A 20,827-nucleotide genomic window follows, 5' to 3' on the forward strand; every position below is an offset into this window, starting at 1 on the left:
CCGTGCGTGTTTTTGAAGTCACATTCTATTTTCTGTATTAACCAACCTCTCTCTGAGAAATGAATTCCTCAGTTTTGTTGTTTATTTTTAGCTCTAAAATTAAGCATACAGGTAGAAGGCATATATTTGTGTGTGTGTTTCTTTTTATTTTATTGTTTTCTAAAAATTTTAACATTTATTCTTAAAATTTTGAGTTCTGAATTCTTCCCCTCTCTTTATTCTCCTCATTTACACATCGAGAAAGCAAGCAATGTGATATCATTTATACATGTGGAATCATGCAAACACTTCCACAGTAGCAATGTTGTTTAAAAAAAAAAAAGCAAGAAAAATAAAGTGAAAAAGTATACTTCATTCTGCCCTCGAATTTCATTAGTTTTCTCTCTGGAGATGGATAACATTTTTTCATCATGAGTCCTTTAGAACTGTCTTGGATCATTGCCTTGATCACAGTAGCTAAGTCTTTCATTATAACAAAATGGCTGCTACTACGTTCAATATTCTCCTGTTTCTGCTCACTTTACTTGGTTCTGCTCACTTAGAAGGTGTATATTGTAATGAACCTTACAGAACTGCTCAGAACTGAAACTGTTTAAAGGTGAATAGCCATTCTGTAAGTCTGGAACTGTTGAATTATGTAGTGTTGGAGCCAGAGACCATTTGGCCTAGAGGATCATAACCCTGGGGTCCATGGATAGATTTCATCTGGTATGAGCTCAGGAAAGAAATTACTTTATATCTACTAACATCTAACTGAAGTATCATATTTTGTTCAATTATTTTAAAACATTACTCTGAGAAGGAGCCTATAGGCTTAACCAGCCTGCCAAAAGGTTTCTGTGACCGAGAAAAAGAATAAGTGGATAGAGCCCTGGGCCTTGAGTCAGGAAGAGCTGAATTCAGATCCGGCCCCAGACATAAGCTGTGTGACCCTGGGCAAGTCACTTAACCTCCATTTGTCCTAATCTGGAGAAAGAAATGATGAACCACTCCAGGATCTTTGCAGCAATTTTTATTCATAATAATGATTTTGAGGTACTTTGTTAAAAGAAATGATTTTGTGAATCATCAAAGACAAAATCATGTTGAATATAGACTTTATATTCAGTCCCTCTTTGTAAGTCTTCAACAGCTGAATACTTGCAAGGATTGTAGATTTAGCATTAAAAGGGAAAAGGAGGAATGGGGAATATTCAACCATGGAGAAGAGAAGACAAGGGTGGGTGCCTAGGTGACCTGGCAAGTGGTAACTGCCTTCAGGTATTTGAATGACTGCTGCATGAAGAAGGAATGAAATCTATCTGGTTGGCCTTAAAGGCAGAACTAAAAGCAATGATTGGGAGTTTTATTGGGGCAAATTTAAATTCCATCGGAAACAACATGTTATTCTTAGGCACAGGTCTGTGGGAAAGATCTACAGATATGACCCATGCTCATAGTTATTCTGCATCTGAGTGTGTAGTTATAAAATAGCTTGTTATTATATATCTCCCCCCTGTTAGCAAACACAGCATTAAAAAAAAAACAACTTGCGTTGATGTCTTTAAAAAAAAAAAAGGAAAGGAAACAGTTCAAGCCAATTCCTTTATTTCACAGGTAAGGAAATTGGGAAACCCAGTGGGACAGAAAACATCAGAGGGAGAATTTGGACTCAGTCCTTTTGACCCTAGAAGATAGAGAGGGGTTTTTTTGGTTGTTGTTATTTATTGTTTTTCAATCATATCTGACCCCATTTGGGGTTTTCTTGGAAGAGATACTGGAGTGGTTTGCTATTTCCTTCTCCAGCTCATTTTACAGATGAGGAAACAGAGGCAGGGTTAAGTGACTTGCCCAGGGTCACACAGCTAGTAAGTTTCTGAGGCCATATTTGAACTCAGGAAAATGAGTCTTGATGACTGGAGACCCAGCACTCTATCTACTGCGCCACTTGGGGGGTGGGGGGAGAGACAGAGAGAAAGAATGAATGAGAATATGTTGGGATACTATAATACTATGACACTGGTTCTGGAGTAAAAAAAGTATTGTCAACTCTTCCCTTTTTCTATATAGATTCCATTAAGTAGATGATTCCACTTACTTAAATATCCCTTTCTGAGCCCAAATTGGATAATAGAGAGTAAACAGATATTTTTCATAAAGCATTTTGCAAACCTGAAAACATTGTGCTTTATAAGCTACTGTTGTTCCTGTATTTGTTCTTTAGTGGAACATGAGGATTAATCAATGAAAGAGGTTCTGAATTTTAAAGCTCCTTAGCTCAAAGATTTTTCCTTAATATTATGTATTTTTTTTTTCTTTTAGATTTGTTCGGACAGTGTTACCATTTTCTCAGGAATTTCAAAGAGATAAGCAACCTAATGCACAGCCCCAGTATCTTCATGGATCCAAGGTAGACCATCATGATGTTGTTGTTACTGTCATGCCTTTGGAAAGAAATCTGTGGGTTAACAGTGAAATAAGTTTCTAAATTAAATGTTCACCTGCGTACTCAAGGATTCCTTTTTTTTTTTTTTTAAATTAATTAATTAATTATTTTTGCAGGGCATGGGGGGTTAAGTGACTTGCCCAGGGTCACACAGCTAGTAAGTGTCAAGTGTCTGAGGCCGAATTTGAACTCAGGTCCTTCTGAATCCAGGGCCAGTGCTTTATCCACTGCGCCACCTAGCTGCCCCAGGATTCCTTTTTTAATATTGGTATGGTTGTAGCTCTTTGTACTTGAAAGGTAAGGTTGAGAGGATAGTTTTCCTCCATCTCATTAGCAGTTTGTTCAGAAATAATCCTTCAAAAGTGGTTCTTAGGTCTTTGCAGTTTCAAATAGTAGAGTTAGTTTGAAGTGCAATAGATCCACAAAATTATAAAGCCCCTTACTTTTCCACTAATTTATTTGTACTTGGGGTAAAACACATTTCCCCATGTACTAAGGGAAGTTAGTACATCTCCCATGGGGTCACATGGGAAACTTCTTTTTTGTTTGTTTGTTTTGTTTTTTGTTTTTTTGTTAAAAGTACTAAGTATGAACAAGTTGTTAATCAATTTGGTTTTTGTTTGTTTGTTGTTTTTTTTAAGTGAAGCAATTGGGGTTAAGTGACTTGCCCAGGGTCTCACAGTTAGTAAGTGTTAAGTGTCTGAGGCCAGATTTGAATTCAGGTACTCATGAATCCAGGGCCAGTGCTCTATCCACTGCACCACCTAGCTGCCCCGGGAAGCTTCTAATGTGGACAATATTCTTGTCTCTTGATCAAAATAACTGGGAAGAAAAAATGTATCAGTACAGTTAGCCACCTCCAAAGAAACAACTGATACACTCTGAATGCAGTCTGAAGCATACTTTTTTTAACTTTATTATTCTTGGGGCTTTTGGTAACATTTGTAACAGGGTTGTACTATTGGGTTTTTTCCTTTTCTCTTCTTTTTTCTCAATTACATGTAAACACAAATTTTGAACATGCATTAAAAAAAAAACAAAACATTTAGAGTTCCCTATTCTTTCTCTTCCACCCTCCTTTCCCCCCCTTTGAGAAGGCAAGCAATTTTAATATAGATTGTACATGTCTGGTTATGCAAAACATTACCATATTAGTCATGTTGCAAATGAAAACACAACTCAGAAAACTTTGGAAGGTTATAGCCTTCCTGTTGGGGCCGCTGGGTGGACTGTTAGTTGGGATTTGAAGGAAGCCGGGAAGTGAACAAGAGAAGACAGAATCTTTTAAGCATGGGGGACAGCCATTAAAAATGGCCAGAGCTGGGGGCAGCTAAGTGGCGCAGTGGATAGAGCACCAGCCCTGGAGTCAGGAGGACCTGAGTTTAAATCCGGCCTCAGACACTTGACACTTACTAGCTGTGTGACCGTGGGCAAGTCACTTAACCCCCATTGCGCAAAACAAAACAAAAAAAATGGCCAGAGCTGGGAGCTGGAATGTCTTATTCAGGAAACAGCGAGGAGGCCAGTGTAACTGGATTAAAAACCACATGGTGAGGAGTAAGGTAGAAAGGTAGGAGGGGGATAGGTTATGAAGGGGCAAACAGACCATTTTATATTTGATCCTGGAGGTAGTAGGGAGAGCCATTGGAGTTTATTGAGTAAGGGGAAGGGTGGGATGTAACCTGATTGGATCTGCCCTTTAGGAAAATCACTTTAGTGGCTGAATGGAAGATGGATTCGAGTGGGAAGAGACCCACCAGCAGGCCATTGCAAAAGTCCAGGTATGAAGTGATGAGAGCCTGCATTAGAATGGTGTCAATGACAGAGAGGAGAAGGGGGCATATTTGAGAGATATTGCAAAGGTGAAATTGACAGACCCTGAGAACAGATTGGATTTGGGGGTAGGGTTTGGGAAAGACAGTGAGGAATACAGGATGACTCCTAAGTTCAGAGCCTGGAAGACTGGACGGATGGCATTACCCTCTACAGTAATAGGAAATAGGAGTCAGAGAAGGTTTAGGGGGAAAGATAAATGAGTTCTGTTTTGGATATGTTGAATCTAGTTTGAGATATGTGAAAGGAAGGAGGAGATGAGAAATTGGAGGTCAGCAGAAACAATGGGGCAGGAAAGCTAGGTGTAAGAATCACCTGTAAAGAGGTGGTTAAATCCATGGAAGTTGATGAGATCATTGATTGAAGTAGTCTAGAGGGAGAAGACAAGAGGGCCCAGGACAGAACTCTGAATAGTTAGATGGTGTGATCTGGAGGAAGAGCCAGCAAAGGAGACAGAGATGGGACATAGATAGGAGAACTGGGAGAGAGTGGCATCCAAAATGGGAGCATCAGGGAGGAGAGAATGATCAACAAAGGCTGCATAGAGATCAGGGAGAATGAGGATTGAGAAAAGGCCATTGGACCTGGCAACTAAGAGATCACTGGTAATTTTGGAGATAGCACTGGATGGAATAATAAGGCCAGAGGCCAGATTATAAGGAATTAAAAGAAGAAAGTAAGAGGAGAGTGGAGATACCTGTTGTAGATGACCTTCTCAAGGAGTTTAGCTTCAGAAAGTGAGGAAAAATAGGACAGTAGTTATCAGGGATGGAAGGATCGAGTGAGGGTTTTATTTCAGGATGGGGGAGACGTGAGTATGTTTGTAGGCAATAGGAAACAAGAGGAAGAGATGGAAAATAAGTGAAAGTATGGTAATGACAGAGGGAGCCATCTTATGGAGGAGATGGGGTGGAATGGGATCATTTGAATAAGGAGAAGGGCTCTCCTTGCGAAGGAGTAAGGCCACTTCATCATGTGAGAGAGGAAAAGAGGAGAGAGTGATAGAAGATACCTGGATGATAAGGAGGTGAGGAAGAGAGAGGGGAGAAGAGATAGCTCATGACAGATGACCTCAATTTTTCAGTAAAATATGAACCAAGGTTGTCAGCAGAGAGAGTGGGGAGAGGTTTAAGGAGGAATGAAAAGATTTAGAAGAGCCACTGTGGAAAATGGGATAGTAAGTTGATAAGAGAAGTATACTAACAGCAGGGAGGGCCCAGTCGAATTAGGTAACATAAATTTATAGTGGATTCAGTCAGAATGGTTGTGTCATTTTCTCCACCTTCATTTAGTAGTACGTGTGTAGGAGCAGAGATGACAAATAGTGGAAGTGATCCAAAGCTGAAGTTTGGCTGGGTATAAGTATTAATATAATAAAGGTGATGGGGATTCAAGAGAGGAGGACAGTATAGGGTTAAATTGGTTCACCAAGGCATCAGGATGGGGAGAAGAAGAGAGAGTGAATAGTGTGGGGGGAAATGGCCTGGAAGAGAATTGAGGGGTCAGGCGGATTGAATGTCATGATTCAGATGAAGAGTAGGATTTTGTAAAGGAAGACAGAAGGAAAGAAGAAAAGCTAATACATTATGGTCAGATAAGAGGATTTCAGAATTCTTAAAAATAGAGGCGGGGCAGCTAGGTGGCGCAGTGGATAGAGCACCAGCCCTGGAGTCAGGAGGACCTGAGTTCAAATCTGGGCTCAGACACTTAACACTTACTAGCTGTGTGACCCTGGGCAAGTCACTTAACCCCAATTGCCTCACTAAAAAAAAAAAATAGAGGCGGTGCATTTCTGGGTGATGGCAAGATCAAGGGTATTGACTGCGTGGCTGAGGTGGAATGGATTAGTAGGTCTTGGCAAGTGAGTAGGTTGAAGAACTGAGTGGTTAGGGTATTTGAAAGCAAGAATAAGTATGTGTATTGAAGTCCCCTAGTATTGGGGTAGGAGTTGAGCCAGGTATTGAACTTACTGAGGAAGGGAAGGAGGGAGAGAGACTGAGTTAGGGAGTTCTATAGACAACAGCTACCAGGATTTTGATTAGGGGGTAGATATGAGTAATATGAACCCCAAAGGAAGAGAGGTTGCTGAATGATGGAGACGGGTGAGAACCTGGAAATGGCAGTGGGGAGCAAAGAATATTCCAGCTCCCCCACCTGACCCATGAGTTGAGGAGAAGGCAGCCAGTGCTGAAGAGGGTGGCCAAGGAGCTTATGTCACCACGTTTTCAGTAAGAGCTAGGAGACGGAAGGGATGGAAGAGGAAAAGATTTTAGAGAAAGGGAAGTTTATTACCTATGGAACGGGCATTCCAGAGGGCACAGTGAAAAGCTGAATGGAGTTACTTTGGGTGGGAGGGTTGAGGGGGATGGGAATGAGGAATCCATTGTTGAGGGCATGAAATGGAGTTTGGATGATCATCTACAGGATGGGAAAGGTATGAGCAAGTATGAGGATGTATATCAGTGAGTGGAGCGTACCACTCCCCCCATTCAAAGAACAGGCACGATAGGGAGTGGGTGTCCTGAAGTCAGGGAGGGTTGCTTTTCTTTACAGAGGAGATTCTCTGCATCTCTGCTGGGAGATTGGGCTGGCATTAGGCAGTGGCAGATGTCTTCTGCTGGTACAGATGGAATTGGTTGCTTTGGGGTGGATGACTTGGCCAGGGTCACACAGCTAGTATCTTATACTACTTTTGAACTCAGGACTTTCAATACTCCAAGCATAACACTCTGTCCACTGTGCCATCTAATACTCATGAGGAATCTTGGATTATAGCTTTGCCATGTGGGTTTATTTTCCTGTGTCTTAAGTGCACAAAAGTCAGGATCAGAATATTCTTGGCTCTCCCTCTTGAGTGTAGCCTATCTTTCTCTACCACTTCTCAGTTTAAACTCTGTATAGTGGAGACTAGGTCCCCTATCTTTCTTCCTAAACCTCATGCTCTTTTCCTTCCTTTTCACTGTGGAAACTCTTCATCTTCCAAAAGGGCAATCTTAATGCTATTTCAGGCTCTCTGTTCTCCCACACCCAAGCTGCTGCCAAATGCAGTTAATTTCTTAGAGCTCCCTTTATATCTGCTCTTCTGTACTAATACCTCTCTGTGCAAAAAGGTCATTTATTCAACTATTGCATCTTCCTCTTTTTATCTTCCTGTTTTGTTCCTCCTTTCTTGCTTCCCCTCAGTATTATTCCGATGGAGTGTGTATTTTTAAAAATCAGTTTTGCATTTTTCTGTCCATATCCATCAAATAAATGCTGCATACATTTAGAAAGGAAAAGAACGTATGTATGGCTAATGCCATAAGTCTTGTAGTTGTTACCTGGGAACTTTGTGATGGTCTTTTTCTTGACTGAATATTAAGTACCAAAACACCTTGAATGTCCCCAAGTGTAGAAAGTCAAGGCTCAGTAATGAATAATTATAAATAGTTAGAGCTGTGTTACCCCCATGCTGTATAGTACATCTCCCAGATAAAGTGTTATGACATAGGATTTAGAACATGGACAGTATCCTGTCCCTTGATCCCAACATTGTAAGGTTATATGCCGCTGTCTTAAAATTCCAGATGTTGTGGGGCAGCTAGGTGGCGCAGTGGATAGAGCACCGGCCCTGGATTCAGGAGGACCTGAGTTCCAATGCAGCCTCAGACACTTGACACTTACTAGCTGTGTGACCCTGGGCAAGTCACTTAACCCCAATTGCCTCACCAAAATAAATAAATAAACAAACAAATAAATAAATAAATTCCATATGCTGCAGTGGGCAGATTATATATGTTTCCTAAGGTGCTTTCCCCTTACATCTGTGTATGATACCCTTCCTCCCACACCCCAGGAATAGGTATTCTCTACTGGTATTTTATCTAATTACTAGGCTTCAGCAACATGCAACCCAAGAGTTTAAAAGGGATGGGGGAGGAAGGGATCTCTCAATATCTCCTGCTTCAGGGCTTCTTATCCAAGTTGCTCTTCCCTGGTTTTTTTTTCCTTCCTTAAGGTACCATTCTGTTCCATGGAATTAATTCTAGCCCACTTAATAACACAGTAGAGAAAACTGCTGTGTCAGTGAGACAAGGCAAAGAGATATGTGGAGATGTGTTTGAAAATCAAAAGAGCATCTTCAGGTCGACTAAAAAAAATTGCCATTTGGGGTATGAACTCATTGAAGAAGGGCTTCTTCCCCAAATGCATCCTGTTATAAATTTGAAGTGATTATGTGCAGATATATATGTGTATGTATATGTGCATGCATACATACACACATACATTAGAACAGGGCATATGTAGACCCATTTCCAAAATGTCCTCTTCTTTTCTCATTTCTAAGGCATGGGGAACTTCAAGGTGCAATATTTTGTACATATGGTCAGACAAGATTTCTCTGATGGTTGTTTTTGCTTGATTGTTGGGTTTACTCTTGAGGGGTGGGGAGAATGGGAAAGGAATCAATCAACAAGCATTTATTAAGTGCCTACTGTGTGCTAGCTGCAGTGGGAGCCAAAGAACCTAAAGAAGGACATTCGTTGAGGAGGAACAACGTGGAGAAATATAGACAGAACATAGGCAAAACATAATACACAATAGTTGAGGGAGAAAGGGCTTTAGCCCTTGGGGAGGGGAATTGAGAAGGGAGGCACGGGAGGTGGTGCTAGATCTGAACCTCAGAGGAAACAAGGTGTTGCGTGAAATAGAAGTGACGAAGGAGGATGTTCCAGGGATGGGGGACAGCCAGTGAGAAGTGGGGCCTCGGGAGATGGAATGTCTTACATGAGGAACTACAAGGAGGCAAAATATGCCTGCATCTTGGAATGCGTGGAGGGAAGTTAAGGGTAAGGAGAGACTAGAAATACAGGAAAAGGTCAGGTTATAAAGGGCTTTAGAAGCTAAAGAAAAGATTTTCTATTTGATGCTGGAGATCATAGGGAGCCAGTGGAGTTGATTGATTGGATGGGTGTGGAGGAACGTGGTCAGACCTGTATTTTAGGAAGATCAGTATGACAGCTGGTTGATATGTTGTTAGTGACTAAAACAACACTACAAAACCCACTCTATACTCCCTCCATTTACCTAATTGTGACTAATGATACCTTGAAATACAGGGAGATTGAGGATTAGCTGGAGATTTTAAGATGGATGAGTCAGGTCGCATTATTATCGTGCCTGGTGCAATTGGAGGGCTTTTTTTGGTTTTAGATTGCTTTGTTTTGTTTTTAAATGGAGTAGGAAGGATAATGTGCATGTTCCTCTTATTCCAGGATGTGCAGAGTCAATTTCTTTCTCTTCTCTAAAATAACAGCCATTCATGCTTTCTGCTTTCCCATTCTCTTCTAACTAATCTCCTAGAATCATAGGATGGGAGAGCTGGAGGAAATGTGATAGCTTCCTCTAAATTAATCTCCTCATTTTATAGAGGAGAGAACGGGGCAGCTAGGTGGCAGAGTGGGTAAAGCACCTGCCCTGGATTCAGGAGGACCTGAGTTCAAATATGACCTCAGACACTTGACACTTACTAGCTGTGTGATCTTGGGTAAGTCACTTAACCCTCATTGCCCCACCAAAAAAAAGAAAAAAAAAGGGAATGGAGATTCTGAGACTGGTTACATCATCATCATCAATAGCATATCTCTCTCTCTCTCTCTCTCTCTCTCTCTCTCTCTCTCTCTCTCTCTCTCTCTATATATATATATATATATATATATATATATATATACACATATATATATGTACAGGCACTGTGTAAGCACTTTACAAGTATGATCTCATTTGCGCCTCACTACAGCCCTGGGAAGTAGATGCTGTTATAATGCCCCTTTTACAGTTGAGGAAACTGAGATAAACAGTTTAAGTGACTTGCCCAGGGTCACGTAGCTAAGCAACTGAGGTCACACTTGAATTTAGGTCTTCCTGACTCCAGGCCCTAAGCTCTATCCACAGCACCATCTAGCTGCCTAATCAATAACTCAGGATTCTTCCACCTTCTTCCCAACCTATCCAATTCCACCTTACTCTTTCTACTCAACCAAGACCAAAAATGGTATCTCTGTAAAACAGAAAGGACTTTTGCAATTAATATTTTCCCGATTTTTTTTTTATTGTTGTCTTCATGCATTTGGCTTGTTTTATTTTATCCTTGTATTTTATTTCTGCATCTTCCTGCCAGGCAACAACAGGACAGTCTAACATGTTTTGAACAAGAACAACAGCAACAAATGGATTACAGAGGATTTTCTATTTTGTGTTAACTTTTTTTTTTTTTTTTTTTGCTTTCGGTGATGCCTAGGATATTGAGCTCTACAGTGGGGGTAAATCAGACTCTTAAGGATGGTGAGAATGACCACAAAAACATTCAGCTGTGAACCAGATTCATTAGCAGAAAGCAGGCATTACATTTAAATTGATTTCTTGGATCATTAAAAAGAGCTGATTTCTTCCTAAATGGAGTGTGGCTCAGTATTAAGGGATAATCTCTTATTTCCAAGGGAACTTCATTTCATTTGTTGCAAATATCTGTTCTGCATGATTGCTTATTTCAAAAGACTCGTGATTTCATTGGTATGTTTCCCTTCCTCTAAGTTCAGTTTTTACCCTTCCCTTCCTTAGAAGATTGTAATATGTCATTCTATGGTATTGGTTGGATCTATACTTGAAGCCCTTTGAATTTAGTGGAATTTGCAAAAGCTTAGACTTTACTGATATAGCATTTGAGATCTTAAAATTACCTCCATGTCATGAGGAGGAATCAGAGCAGGCTTTTATATAAATATATGATTTCTCTTCTAAATGAAATCCCCAGTTTGAGGCTAGGGTATGAATTCATTTGTTTAGCACATGAGGCACTGAGCCCAATTTTTTAAATATATAAGCCAGGCTCACTGGGGTTTAACACTTACAGCCACACAAAATGATGCTGGCTTTCACACGAAAAAAGAGTAAGTCAAGCAAAAGACTTAGCTCCCTGACCCCATACAACCACTAAAATAAATGTCTTTAATTCTCAAGATCATGCATTGTGAGTGTTAATTGAAAGAGCTTGAGATGGTTAGTCTGGACAAGAGAGAAGATCAAGGGGGTCATGATAGCTGTCTTTAATCATTTTGAAGGACGTTTGAAAGAGAAATTAGATTTGTTCTACCTACCATGAGAGGGCATAATCAGGTGGATTAGGGATATCCACAGTACTTTAGCATGTGGCCAGTACTTAATAAGCACTTCTTGATTTATTGTCACCCAGAACTGAATATACCAGATATGGTCTGATTGGGTCATGGTGTGATAGGACATTTGCCTCCCTAGTGTTGGATTCTGTGTCTCTTAGCTTTTAGAGATATCCCACGCTTGACTCCTATCAAACTGGCAGTCTACAAAAATCTCCAAATTGTTTTTAGATAAATTACCATATCATAATCATATTTTCCTCTGCTTGTAGTTGTGAAATTGAACATTTTAAGCCCACTTAGGATTTTTTTTTTATTACTTTGCAATTATTCTTATGAAAATCCTTTTGGCACTTTTCCACTCAAGGATAAAATCCAGAGAAGAATCCCTCAAAGTCTCCCTCCCATTCTGTGATTTTAAGCAGAAGAAAAAATTGCTTTAGATCAGGACTCAGTCTGGGGAAAGGGGGAATCCACAACCAAAGCTTAGAAAGCCTTGTATATTGTATCTTTGGAAAGAAGGGTACTAATCCATTGTTCTTGTTACCTTTTCTCATAGGCAGAAGGCAGGTGAGTGGGTTAGAATGCAGTCTAGAGTCAGGAAGAACTGAGTTCAAATGAAGCCTCAGACACTTAGCTGTGTGACCCTGTGCTGGTCACTAAACCCCTGTCTGCCTATTTTCTCAACTATGAAATGGAAATAATAATAGCTTGCTACTTCCAGGGTTGTTGTGAGGATCAAATGAGATAATATTTGTAAAGCACCTAGCACAGTACCTGACATTGAGTAGGTGCTTAATAAATTGTTGTTTTCTTCCTTCCTATAATGTATACCTTGCAACTTGGTTTGCTTTTGTTTGTTTGTTTTTGCTTTTTTTGTGGAGCACTGAGGGTTAAGTGACTTTCCCAGAGTCACACAGCTAGTAAGTGTCAAGTGTCTGAGGCTGTATTTGAACTCAGGTCCTCCTGAATCTAGGGCCTGTGCTTTATCCACTGCTCTATGTAGCTGCCCCTGATGTTTGCTTTTATTTTGAAATATTAATATAGATCCAAACAGGATCTCTTCCAATTTTATCAAAGTACATAACACTAAAGACTGCCAAGCACAGAAATGGGATTAAAACAGTTCTCTTCACTGGGTGCTGAAGTCAGATTTCGCCTGAAGTGCTCATTTCTCAAGGACTAATCAATCTGAAAATTGTCTGAATGCCCCAATGTGGTGCTTACTCATAATTCTGCTCTTTCATCATACCTCTGTCTTAAGGGTGCCTCTTTTGTGTTTGGGCATTGCTATAGGCATCAAATAAAAGTGGGAGAAACTGACTTGGTCCAGTATGGTCTCCTTTAGTTCCTGGAAGGTGTCTGTGAGGCAGTTGTGCTTTAGTTGTTCGTCCCTTGTTTTATGGAAGTTGTGATTTTTTTTGGTGAGGGTTGGTTGTTTCTACGAGAGTTCCTTTGAATTCTGAGGGCATACGTTTGGTGATTAAAGCTAAAGGAGGGGGGGCAGCTAGGTGGCGCAGTGGATAAGCACCGGCCCTGGATTCAGGAGGACCTGAGTTCAAATATGGCCTCAGACACTTAACATTTACTAGCTGTGTGACCCTGGGCAAGTCACTTAACCTCCATTGCTCCGCAACAAAAACAAAAACACAAAAAACAAAACAAAACAAAAAAAGCTAAAGGAGAAGCGTCCTGATCAGTGTCTGATTGTGGCCTGTGACCACATCACGGGAAAATTAAAATCTTTGAAGGGGTAAATCTTCTACAGAGAATCCAAATAGCCAGATAACCCACCTGAAACTTTGAGATTTGTATTTATTTAATAAGGAAGCATTAGGATTTGGCTAGAATTAGACACCGTGGAATGATAACAACTACTCATCCTTTAGAATTGGAAGCACATCACATAGCATTTCCTCCACTGACCTTCACAACAGACTCTTTTGGAGAGGTGCCGTTCTTTCCAGATGAGGAACCTTAGGCCTCAGAGAGGATAACTGACTTGCCTAGGGTCAAATAGTGAGGGAGCATTTGTGGTAGTGCTCAGACCTAGTTCTGATTCCAAACCCACAGTGCCATGTTCCCTCTCCTTGTAGAATTCTCTGTACTTGGGATGGAGACAATGTTGCATCTACAGTAATTTAAAAAAGAGCTGGAGATAACAATTAAATTAAAAGGTAATATGTTTATAGTTCAACATTTCCTTTAAAAAACAACAACACAGCAGGGCAGCTAGGTGGCACAGTGGATAAAGCACCGGCCCTGAAGTCAGGAGTACCTGAGTTCAAATCCGGCCTCAGACACTTAACACTTACTAGCTATGTGACCTTGGGCAAGTCACTTAGCCCCAATTGCCTCACTAAAAAAAAATAAAAAACAACACCACACCAAATCCTTTTTAATATAGGGTATAATCCTGTGTAGGTATCCCATTGATCAAAATTAACTTTGACCCAGTCAATACTCTTCATACTTATACTGTGTGTAGATATTAGGCAGTCTGATGGTTTGAGTGAATTATTTTGAACAAAAGTATAAATGATTTGTTTTCTTTTGTTTTGCAGGGCAATGAGGGTTAATTAAGTGACTTGCCCAGGGTCACACAGCTAGTAAGTGTCAAGTGTCTGAGACAGGATTTAAACTCAGGTCTTCCTGAATCCAGGGCCAGTGCTTTATCCACTGTGCCACCTAGCTGCCCAAATGATTTGTTGTGTTTTTTTAGTGTGGCAGTTGGGGTTAAGTGACTTGCCCAGGGTCACACAGCTAGTAAGTGTTAAGTGTCTGAGGCCGGATTTGAACTCAGGTACTCCTGACTCCAGGGCCGGTGCTTGATCCACTGCGCCATCTAGCTGCCCCCAAATGATTTGTTTTAACCAAGAATGGGGAGCAGAGAAGTAATTATATTTTTGAAGGATGAGCATAGCCTTCATGTATTTCTGATTGATAGAAATGTGACAGGACCCCTGCCTTAGCCTATTACTCCAGATTGCCTGGGTTTAAAGGAAGTGGGGCTTTCTTCCCTTTGGGGGTCACTTTTCAAAAGAAGAATTTTCTTTTTCTTTGGTTTCTAGGATGTAGGAAGAAGTTTATGTCTGGCCCTCAAATTGCAAAGTAGTCAAAAACTGGCCTCTGCCACCACCTTCTTCAAGGGGTTTTTCTCCTACCTCCTCAAGCCTTTATTAACTCCTTGAACTTATCTCCAGCTTGAGAAAAAAGATTTTGATAAGACTGCTGTACCTTCTGTTACAGAGAGTCAGTGTGGTGTAGTGTGTAGGGAGGTGGCCCCAGAGCCAGAAAGAAAAGACATGCCTCTGACCCAACCTGGGGAAGACACTTTAATCTCTCAGGGAACTCTAAGATTTTAAGTCAAAAGACAAGTGCAGATCTCCACTGGAGGAAGGAGTTTGTTCACTTCGAGTTCACTATTCCAATGAAATCATAGGTTAAGTAAAAATTCGTATGTAGAATGTATGCATGTGTGTGTGTGTGTGTGTGTGTGTGTGTGTATACAGTATTTTGTTTAAATCATCAGTTTCTTATAATAGCTTTCAAGCCTTAGTCACATGTCAGTTTTCTCAAGTTTTTCATAGTTTTCATGTTTCTACTAACATGATTTTAAATGGCATTCTTTTAAGAATGTATTCCCCCTATGTAACTTGGTTTGACTTTTTATGTCTCTTTTTAGTTACACACACACACACACACACACACACACACACACACACACACACACCCTTTTATTACTTAGCTGGATTGGATTATAAAGCTCTTGAAGTCAGAGACTATGCTTTAAACTTCTCTGTACCCAGCAAAATGTTTAATGAATCCTCCCTCCCTCCCTCTTTCCGTTCATTTGTTAGTTCCTTCCCTCCCTCCTTCCACACCTTACCACATGGTGTAGACTCATTTCATGTTGGTTTGAGTCAGTAGTTGTAGTTCAAGTTGTCATTTTTCCTTTGCTTGAATATTGGGGCAATATGACTCATTAAAATCATATCTAGTGCTTCTTCTGGCATGAAGATGTGACCCTGGGTTTACAGAGGTTATTCCAGCAGAGCATAGAGGCCAGCTTTGAGTGTGGGCCCCAATGGAACTATTGTTAATGGTTGAATCACAGATCTAGGTTGTCTGCTGGATGCAGGAAATGCTGACACCAGTAATATCTCATGTACATACACATAATTCTGTAGAAGCTGTGTTTTTCTTGAGGAGAATACCTCTGATTCCTCTCTCCCTCCCCCATTGCTATTCATATTTTTAAAAATTTATTTATTAAAATTGTATAATAGCCTTTCCTAATTAGAAAGGGGTTCTTTCCCCCCACATATCATTTGAATTAAACAAACACTTTAAAAACTTTTAATTTTTTTTAAACCATTATAGGACATGACAATATAGGCTGTGAAGAAAAATAATACATGGAAGGATGTAAGCAACTAAAAGTCACACATGGAAAAGCATTTAGAAAACTCCTACTTCTTAATGGTTCATTTCTACAGTAGGGTGTGATAATCTCTTGCAAGGATTTATGTTACACCTTCCTACTGAAGATCTCACAGCATTTTTACTTTTATTTCATTGATTCTCACACTTAGTCAAGGATAGATATTAGCCCCACATTTTAGCTAAAGAAACTGGGGCACAGGCAAGAGCCCAAACACACACACACACACACACACACACACACACACACAGAGTCAGATTTATTAGCTATATTTACGCTGTATATATCTTTTGTGTACTTTTTGTCTTCTCCACTAAAAATAGAAGCTCATTGCAAGAAGAGATGCTTTCATTCTTTGTGTTTCCAGTGCCTTACACATAGTCAGCACTTAGTAAATACTTGTTGATAATTTGATGGTTGATAGAGGCTCCTCAGCTCCTCATTCTACAAAACTCCACCCCCTCCTAGCTGAGGAATGTGGAGTGGCTGGCCCATCACCGACAGTACTTGCTGGTGGTTACATTTCAGCAGAGGAGGTTCCATATGAGTTGAGAGATTTTCTTTTATTGTTGCAAGCTGAACCTCATCAGTTTGTTGGTCTTCTAGGTTTGGAACCAGTGGTTGGCTTGACTTCTCCAACTCACCTGGATCCCTGCTGCTACTGTTTTTATAGCCTTCTCTCTTATTTGGCTGCGGCATTCCATTTAGGCCTCCGTTATGTTCTTGTCTCTTGCGGCACCATATGTTCAGGCACCCATAGAGGAGAATGCCAGCGATGATGAGGAGCAGAATGCTGCTGGTTAGCCAGATCCCCAAGGCCAGGTCTTTCTTTCTGTTGCTCACAGACGATGGATCTTGTTCCCTTGTCTGGAAGATTCTGCACTGGTCACTGGATGGGTTTGCTGATTGACAGGTTACACAAAGAATATACTTGGTCAGTGGAGTTAGATTTTCAACTACAAATGAGGACTGGCTAGCAGGCACCCTCTCTTCCCTCTGAAAACTCTTCCTTGAGTATCCAGACAGCATACTGTCCCAGTTGGGGTGATACATAATACTGTAGAAGCTGTCAGCACAGCTGGCCACAGTTGGCCACATCACCATCGCAGTACTTCCGGTTACATTTTGCACGGTGACCCCCATTTTGAGGGAAAAGTTCTGCCTTAAAAAACAAACAGAGCCTTTTTTCAGCGTAGGGCAGAAACCAGCCTAGGAAGGTGCTAAGTGAACCGCAGGAGAGAGAAATGTAGAATTTGAAGAGGATGTTAAGTAACAGCACCATGTAGTTGGAGAGCTATTTATGAAGCACCCTATTCTGTGAGAGATTGTGACAGGGGCTGTTGACAAGAGCTGAGCTCAAAGTAGTGATAGAGTAAGCGCATTTCGAGGAGGGTTTGTTTCAGTCTTTGTATTTGTATTCCCAGTGTCTGGCACATAGTAGGCATTTAATGACTATTTGATGTAGTTCTGGAGTTAGAGGCCTTGGGATCAAAACCCACTTTGGAAAGGAAATTTTTACCTTGTTGACTTTGGGCAAGTGACATAACTTCCTGAGACCTCAGTTTCCTTAACTGGAAAATGAGGGGACCAGACTAGACTAGCTCTAAATCTAGCTATCTGATCCTATGAACTTTAGAAGAACTCTAAATGGATTATTTAAACTCCTAAATCTTATTTTCCTATTACTTTTTTTTTGGCAAGGCAATGAGGGTTAAGTGACTTGCCCAGGGTCACACAGCTAGTGTCAAGTGTCTGAGACTGGATTTGAACTCAGGTCCTCCTAAATTCAGGGCCAATGCTTTATCCACTGCGCCACCTAGCTGCCCCTCCTATGGCCTTTTAAAATCTTCATTTTAGGGTTCCCACAACTCCTGTCTCCCTGGTTATTTGTTCAAATAAAAATAACCCAGAGGAGCATCAAAGAATAAGAATTCTTTCTTTAGGTGTAAGATCTCATCTTTCTTTGAGTATAGATCTGATCCTTCAATACCCTTGCTAGAAGGTATATTTCCTAATCAAAATAAGGGAAGAAGATATATGTTAAATTATTTACTTCCATGGTTGCCAAATGATGCCTCTGGGTTAAAATTGTAACAGATACCTGTTTGTTGTATAAGCAACAAAAATACTATGTTTATTTTATGTGTACCTCTCCGAGTGAAAGGAAGGGGAAACTACATTTTTATACTTAACTTGATTATTCAAATTTTGGCTTATTCATGATGTTTAGTCCCTCCTAGTCTCTGTCAGTAGGGCTGAACACAAAGTAAATAAAGGCTAGAGAGAGACAGAGGAATGAGGACCATGTCTTAAAGGCAGTTATATCAATGCTGGAACCAAATTTTGATTAAAAATATTATTTGGAATCATCTGTACTTTTTGAACATAATTAGGACTCTACTATGTGCAAAAACATTGTAATTTGGAGAGCATTCAGAGTCCCTAGAACCCATGTAAAATTCATTCCAATTTATTTTTGGAGTTGTTGAACACAGGTATAAATATGTGATTTTGCTAATATATGTTGGGATATATTATATATGTATTTGGAATTCTTAATGTCAGTCTGATTATAGATTTTGGACACATACTGACAGACACACTTATATCTTTTGAGTTAGATTGATTAGTAGCCTAACAGATACATTTGAATGGTTCAGTTTGATTAATGTTTTAATCCCAGAATGGCAATATAAGATCATCCCAAAATCTACATAATTGGATATTTTTATCTTGAAACGTAGTTCCTTGACCTTTACTTCAGATGTACTTAATATTTTTTTCTAATATTTTTAGCATTTCGCTAGTGTATCTTTACCTACTGAGCTTAGGCTCAGTGAGTGGTTGTTTTTTGTTTGTTTTTTAATTGGGAGGAAGTAAGTGGTACTGGTAAAATAAATTTAAATGAGAGAGCATTAAGGAGACATCTCTTAAAAAACTTTCCCAAGGTGTTGTTTGTATTTCTTCTTCCTCCCTTAAAGGGAACACACAGTGATTAGATTTCTGTTTTTCTACATAAAAAATAACTCCTTGTTATAGCTGATAAAACATTCAAATTTAAATTTATATATTTAGAAAAATAATAAATATTATGTAGATACATTTACTGTGTGGTATTCAGTGAATGAGAAATTTATGATAGAATTTCTTAATGCCAAAGGATGAGGAATGTTTTTATATGAAATACTAGATGTGGCAGCACAATGCCCAAAGATCAGAAATCTAATATTAAAAACTTCAGTAATGATATTTAGTTAATAATGCTTTAATAATTGGACTTATATTCAGAGGGTCACAAAATCCTCTGTTCTTGTTAGTATATGCTTCTGATGATAATAACATTGTGAGCAAAATATATTTCTTGGTATATAATAATTTACTGGATATTTGGAGACTATTTTTCAAATCCAAAAACCCTTGTGAAATTTTCACACTTTTAGTTCACAGTTTACTTGGCCAGGGATGTGTGTGTGTGTGTGTGTGTGTGTGTGTGTGTGTACACACATATACACACAAATACATATTTTATACATTCTTTTTAAGGAAAGATTTCAAATTGTACTCTTGCATACAGTTATCAAATTGAACATTATAGACAAATTAAGTACTTCTCCACTCAATCTTGGTCCTTCACCCCAAAACTTAAAAGGTGTCCAGGATTAGGGAGAGGGATGGAAGAGAAAAACAAAACAAAACAAACTAGGGTATTCTAAGAGATTAGGATCCATGTTCTATAAAGGTTTTAAAAAATTATTACTATTATGCAAACCTGTAGTATTTAGCAAAAAGTTTTATCTATCTAGCTCCTCAAGGGTTCGGAACCCTTTTGGAAGTCCAGAAAAGCCTGTGGACCCCTTCTCAGAGTAATATTTTTAAATTCCTAAAGTAAAATGCATAGGATGAAAAGAAATCAACATTAATGAAAATAAAGGTGCAATTTTCTGCCCATCCAGGTTCACAGACCTCTCCCTGACAAAATCTATCCAAGGATAGGATGCCTGGTTCAGAATATCTGATCTAGCCTGTCAAGTTAATTAATGTATTGGACATACAGTTTAAAATTTTCCCTGAAACTCAGTTTGATTCAGGACTTAAAGTTTCTTTGAATTTCTGTTTGTGTTTTTGTTTTGGTAGGAATAATGTGCATCAAAAAGCAAAGAAATAAGTTATAATCAATAATAATAATTAAAATAGAAAAAAAAGTTGATGTGTAGAAGGACCCCTTAAAACCAAGATGATCTCTTGTTGCTTTTACTTCCAAAACTTAGATTCATAGAATCATAGAATTTGATAAAAGCTTTTAAATAATTAAAACATCTGTTATTTGGGGAAATGGTTTGTGGAAAGTTAATTGCTAGTCCTTTAAATAAGTATGCTCAGAAAGCCATCTAGAGGTTTGAATAAAATAGCAGTACTCACCTTAATAGGATCCAGTGCTTTTGGAAAATATTTTTTTCAGCATTTGATTTTTTTTAAAAGGGAAGGAAAGACTAATTTTTCTGTGTCCCTGCTGCCAGAGAAGATTCCTTCTTGCAGCTATATATGCCCAGCATCATCCTTACAGGCTCTGGAGACTAAGTTCTTGTTGCCTGACACATTTTTGATTTTCCAGAGATGCCAGGTAACAGTGTTTCTCTGTCCTCTACTTGTATTCATCTGTGAGCACGTAGTTCCTAAGTAGTACGGTTGCTGTGGTTATCATGAGATACACTCCTCTCTCACGACCACCACCAGAAAATGATCGCATTCTCTTGCTACCTCTTGGACAGCTCCCTTCTTTCTTGAGTATTCCCATTACATTGTGTAGCTTAGTTCAGTGATGCTCCGAATGAAAAATGTTTAAGCACTTCAGTGACATCAGCAGGGTAAGAGTCTCGGGGGTGTGTGTGTGTGTGTGTGTGTGTGTGTGTGTGTGTGTGTGTGTGTGTGTGTGTGTGTGTGTGTGTGTGTGTGTGTGTGTGTAAGAGGGAG

General features: G+C 39.6%; 2 protein-coding genes across 4 annotated transcripts in view; one reads left to right on the forward strand and one right to left on the reverse strand.

The window, feature by feature from the left end:
* The window catches only part of CYFIP1 (cytoplasmic FMR1 interacting protein 1), a 169,027-nt gene that overhangs the window by 111,786 nt on the left and 36,414 nt on the right, over positions 1-20,827 (forward strand). For all 3 annotated transcript variants that reach the window (XM_043994180.1, XM_043994179.1, XM_043994182.1), the window contains one exon: positions 2,302-2,389. In XM_043994180.1, the coding sequence (XP_043850115.1) occupies positions 2,302-2,389 (88 nt within the window). The remainder of the gene's footprint in view (positions 1-2,301; positions 2,390-20,827) is intronic.
* Positions 15,806-20,727, reverse strand: LOC122748535 (fibronectin type III domain-containing protein 9-like). Its single transcript, XM_043994184.1, has 2 exons — positions 20,276-20,727; positions 15,806-17,018 (listed from the first exon to the last, which is right to left on the reverse strand). Exon 2 carries the CDS (start codon positions 16,997-16,999, stop codon positions 16,301-16,303), a length of 699 nt encoding a protein of 232 aa, XP_043850119.1. The 5' UTR covers positions 17,000-17,018; positions 20,276-20,727; the 3' UTR covers positions 15,806-16,300.

Source organism: Dromiciops gliroides, chromosome 3 (genome assembly GCF_019393635.1).
Source record: "Dromiciops gliroides isolate mDroGli1 chromosome 3, mDroGli1.pri, whole genome shotgun sequence".
Lineage (NCBI taxonomy): Eukaryota > Metazoa > Chordata > Mammalia > Microbiotheria > Microbiotheriidae > Dromiciops > Dromiciops gliroides.

What these genes read in the sequence shown, in the direction of transcription:
- LOC122748535 (XM_043994184.1), bottom strand. Translation starts at nt 16,999, where the DNA reads ATGGGGGTCACCGTGCAAAATGTAACCGGAAGTACTGCGATGGTGATG.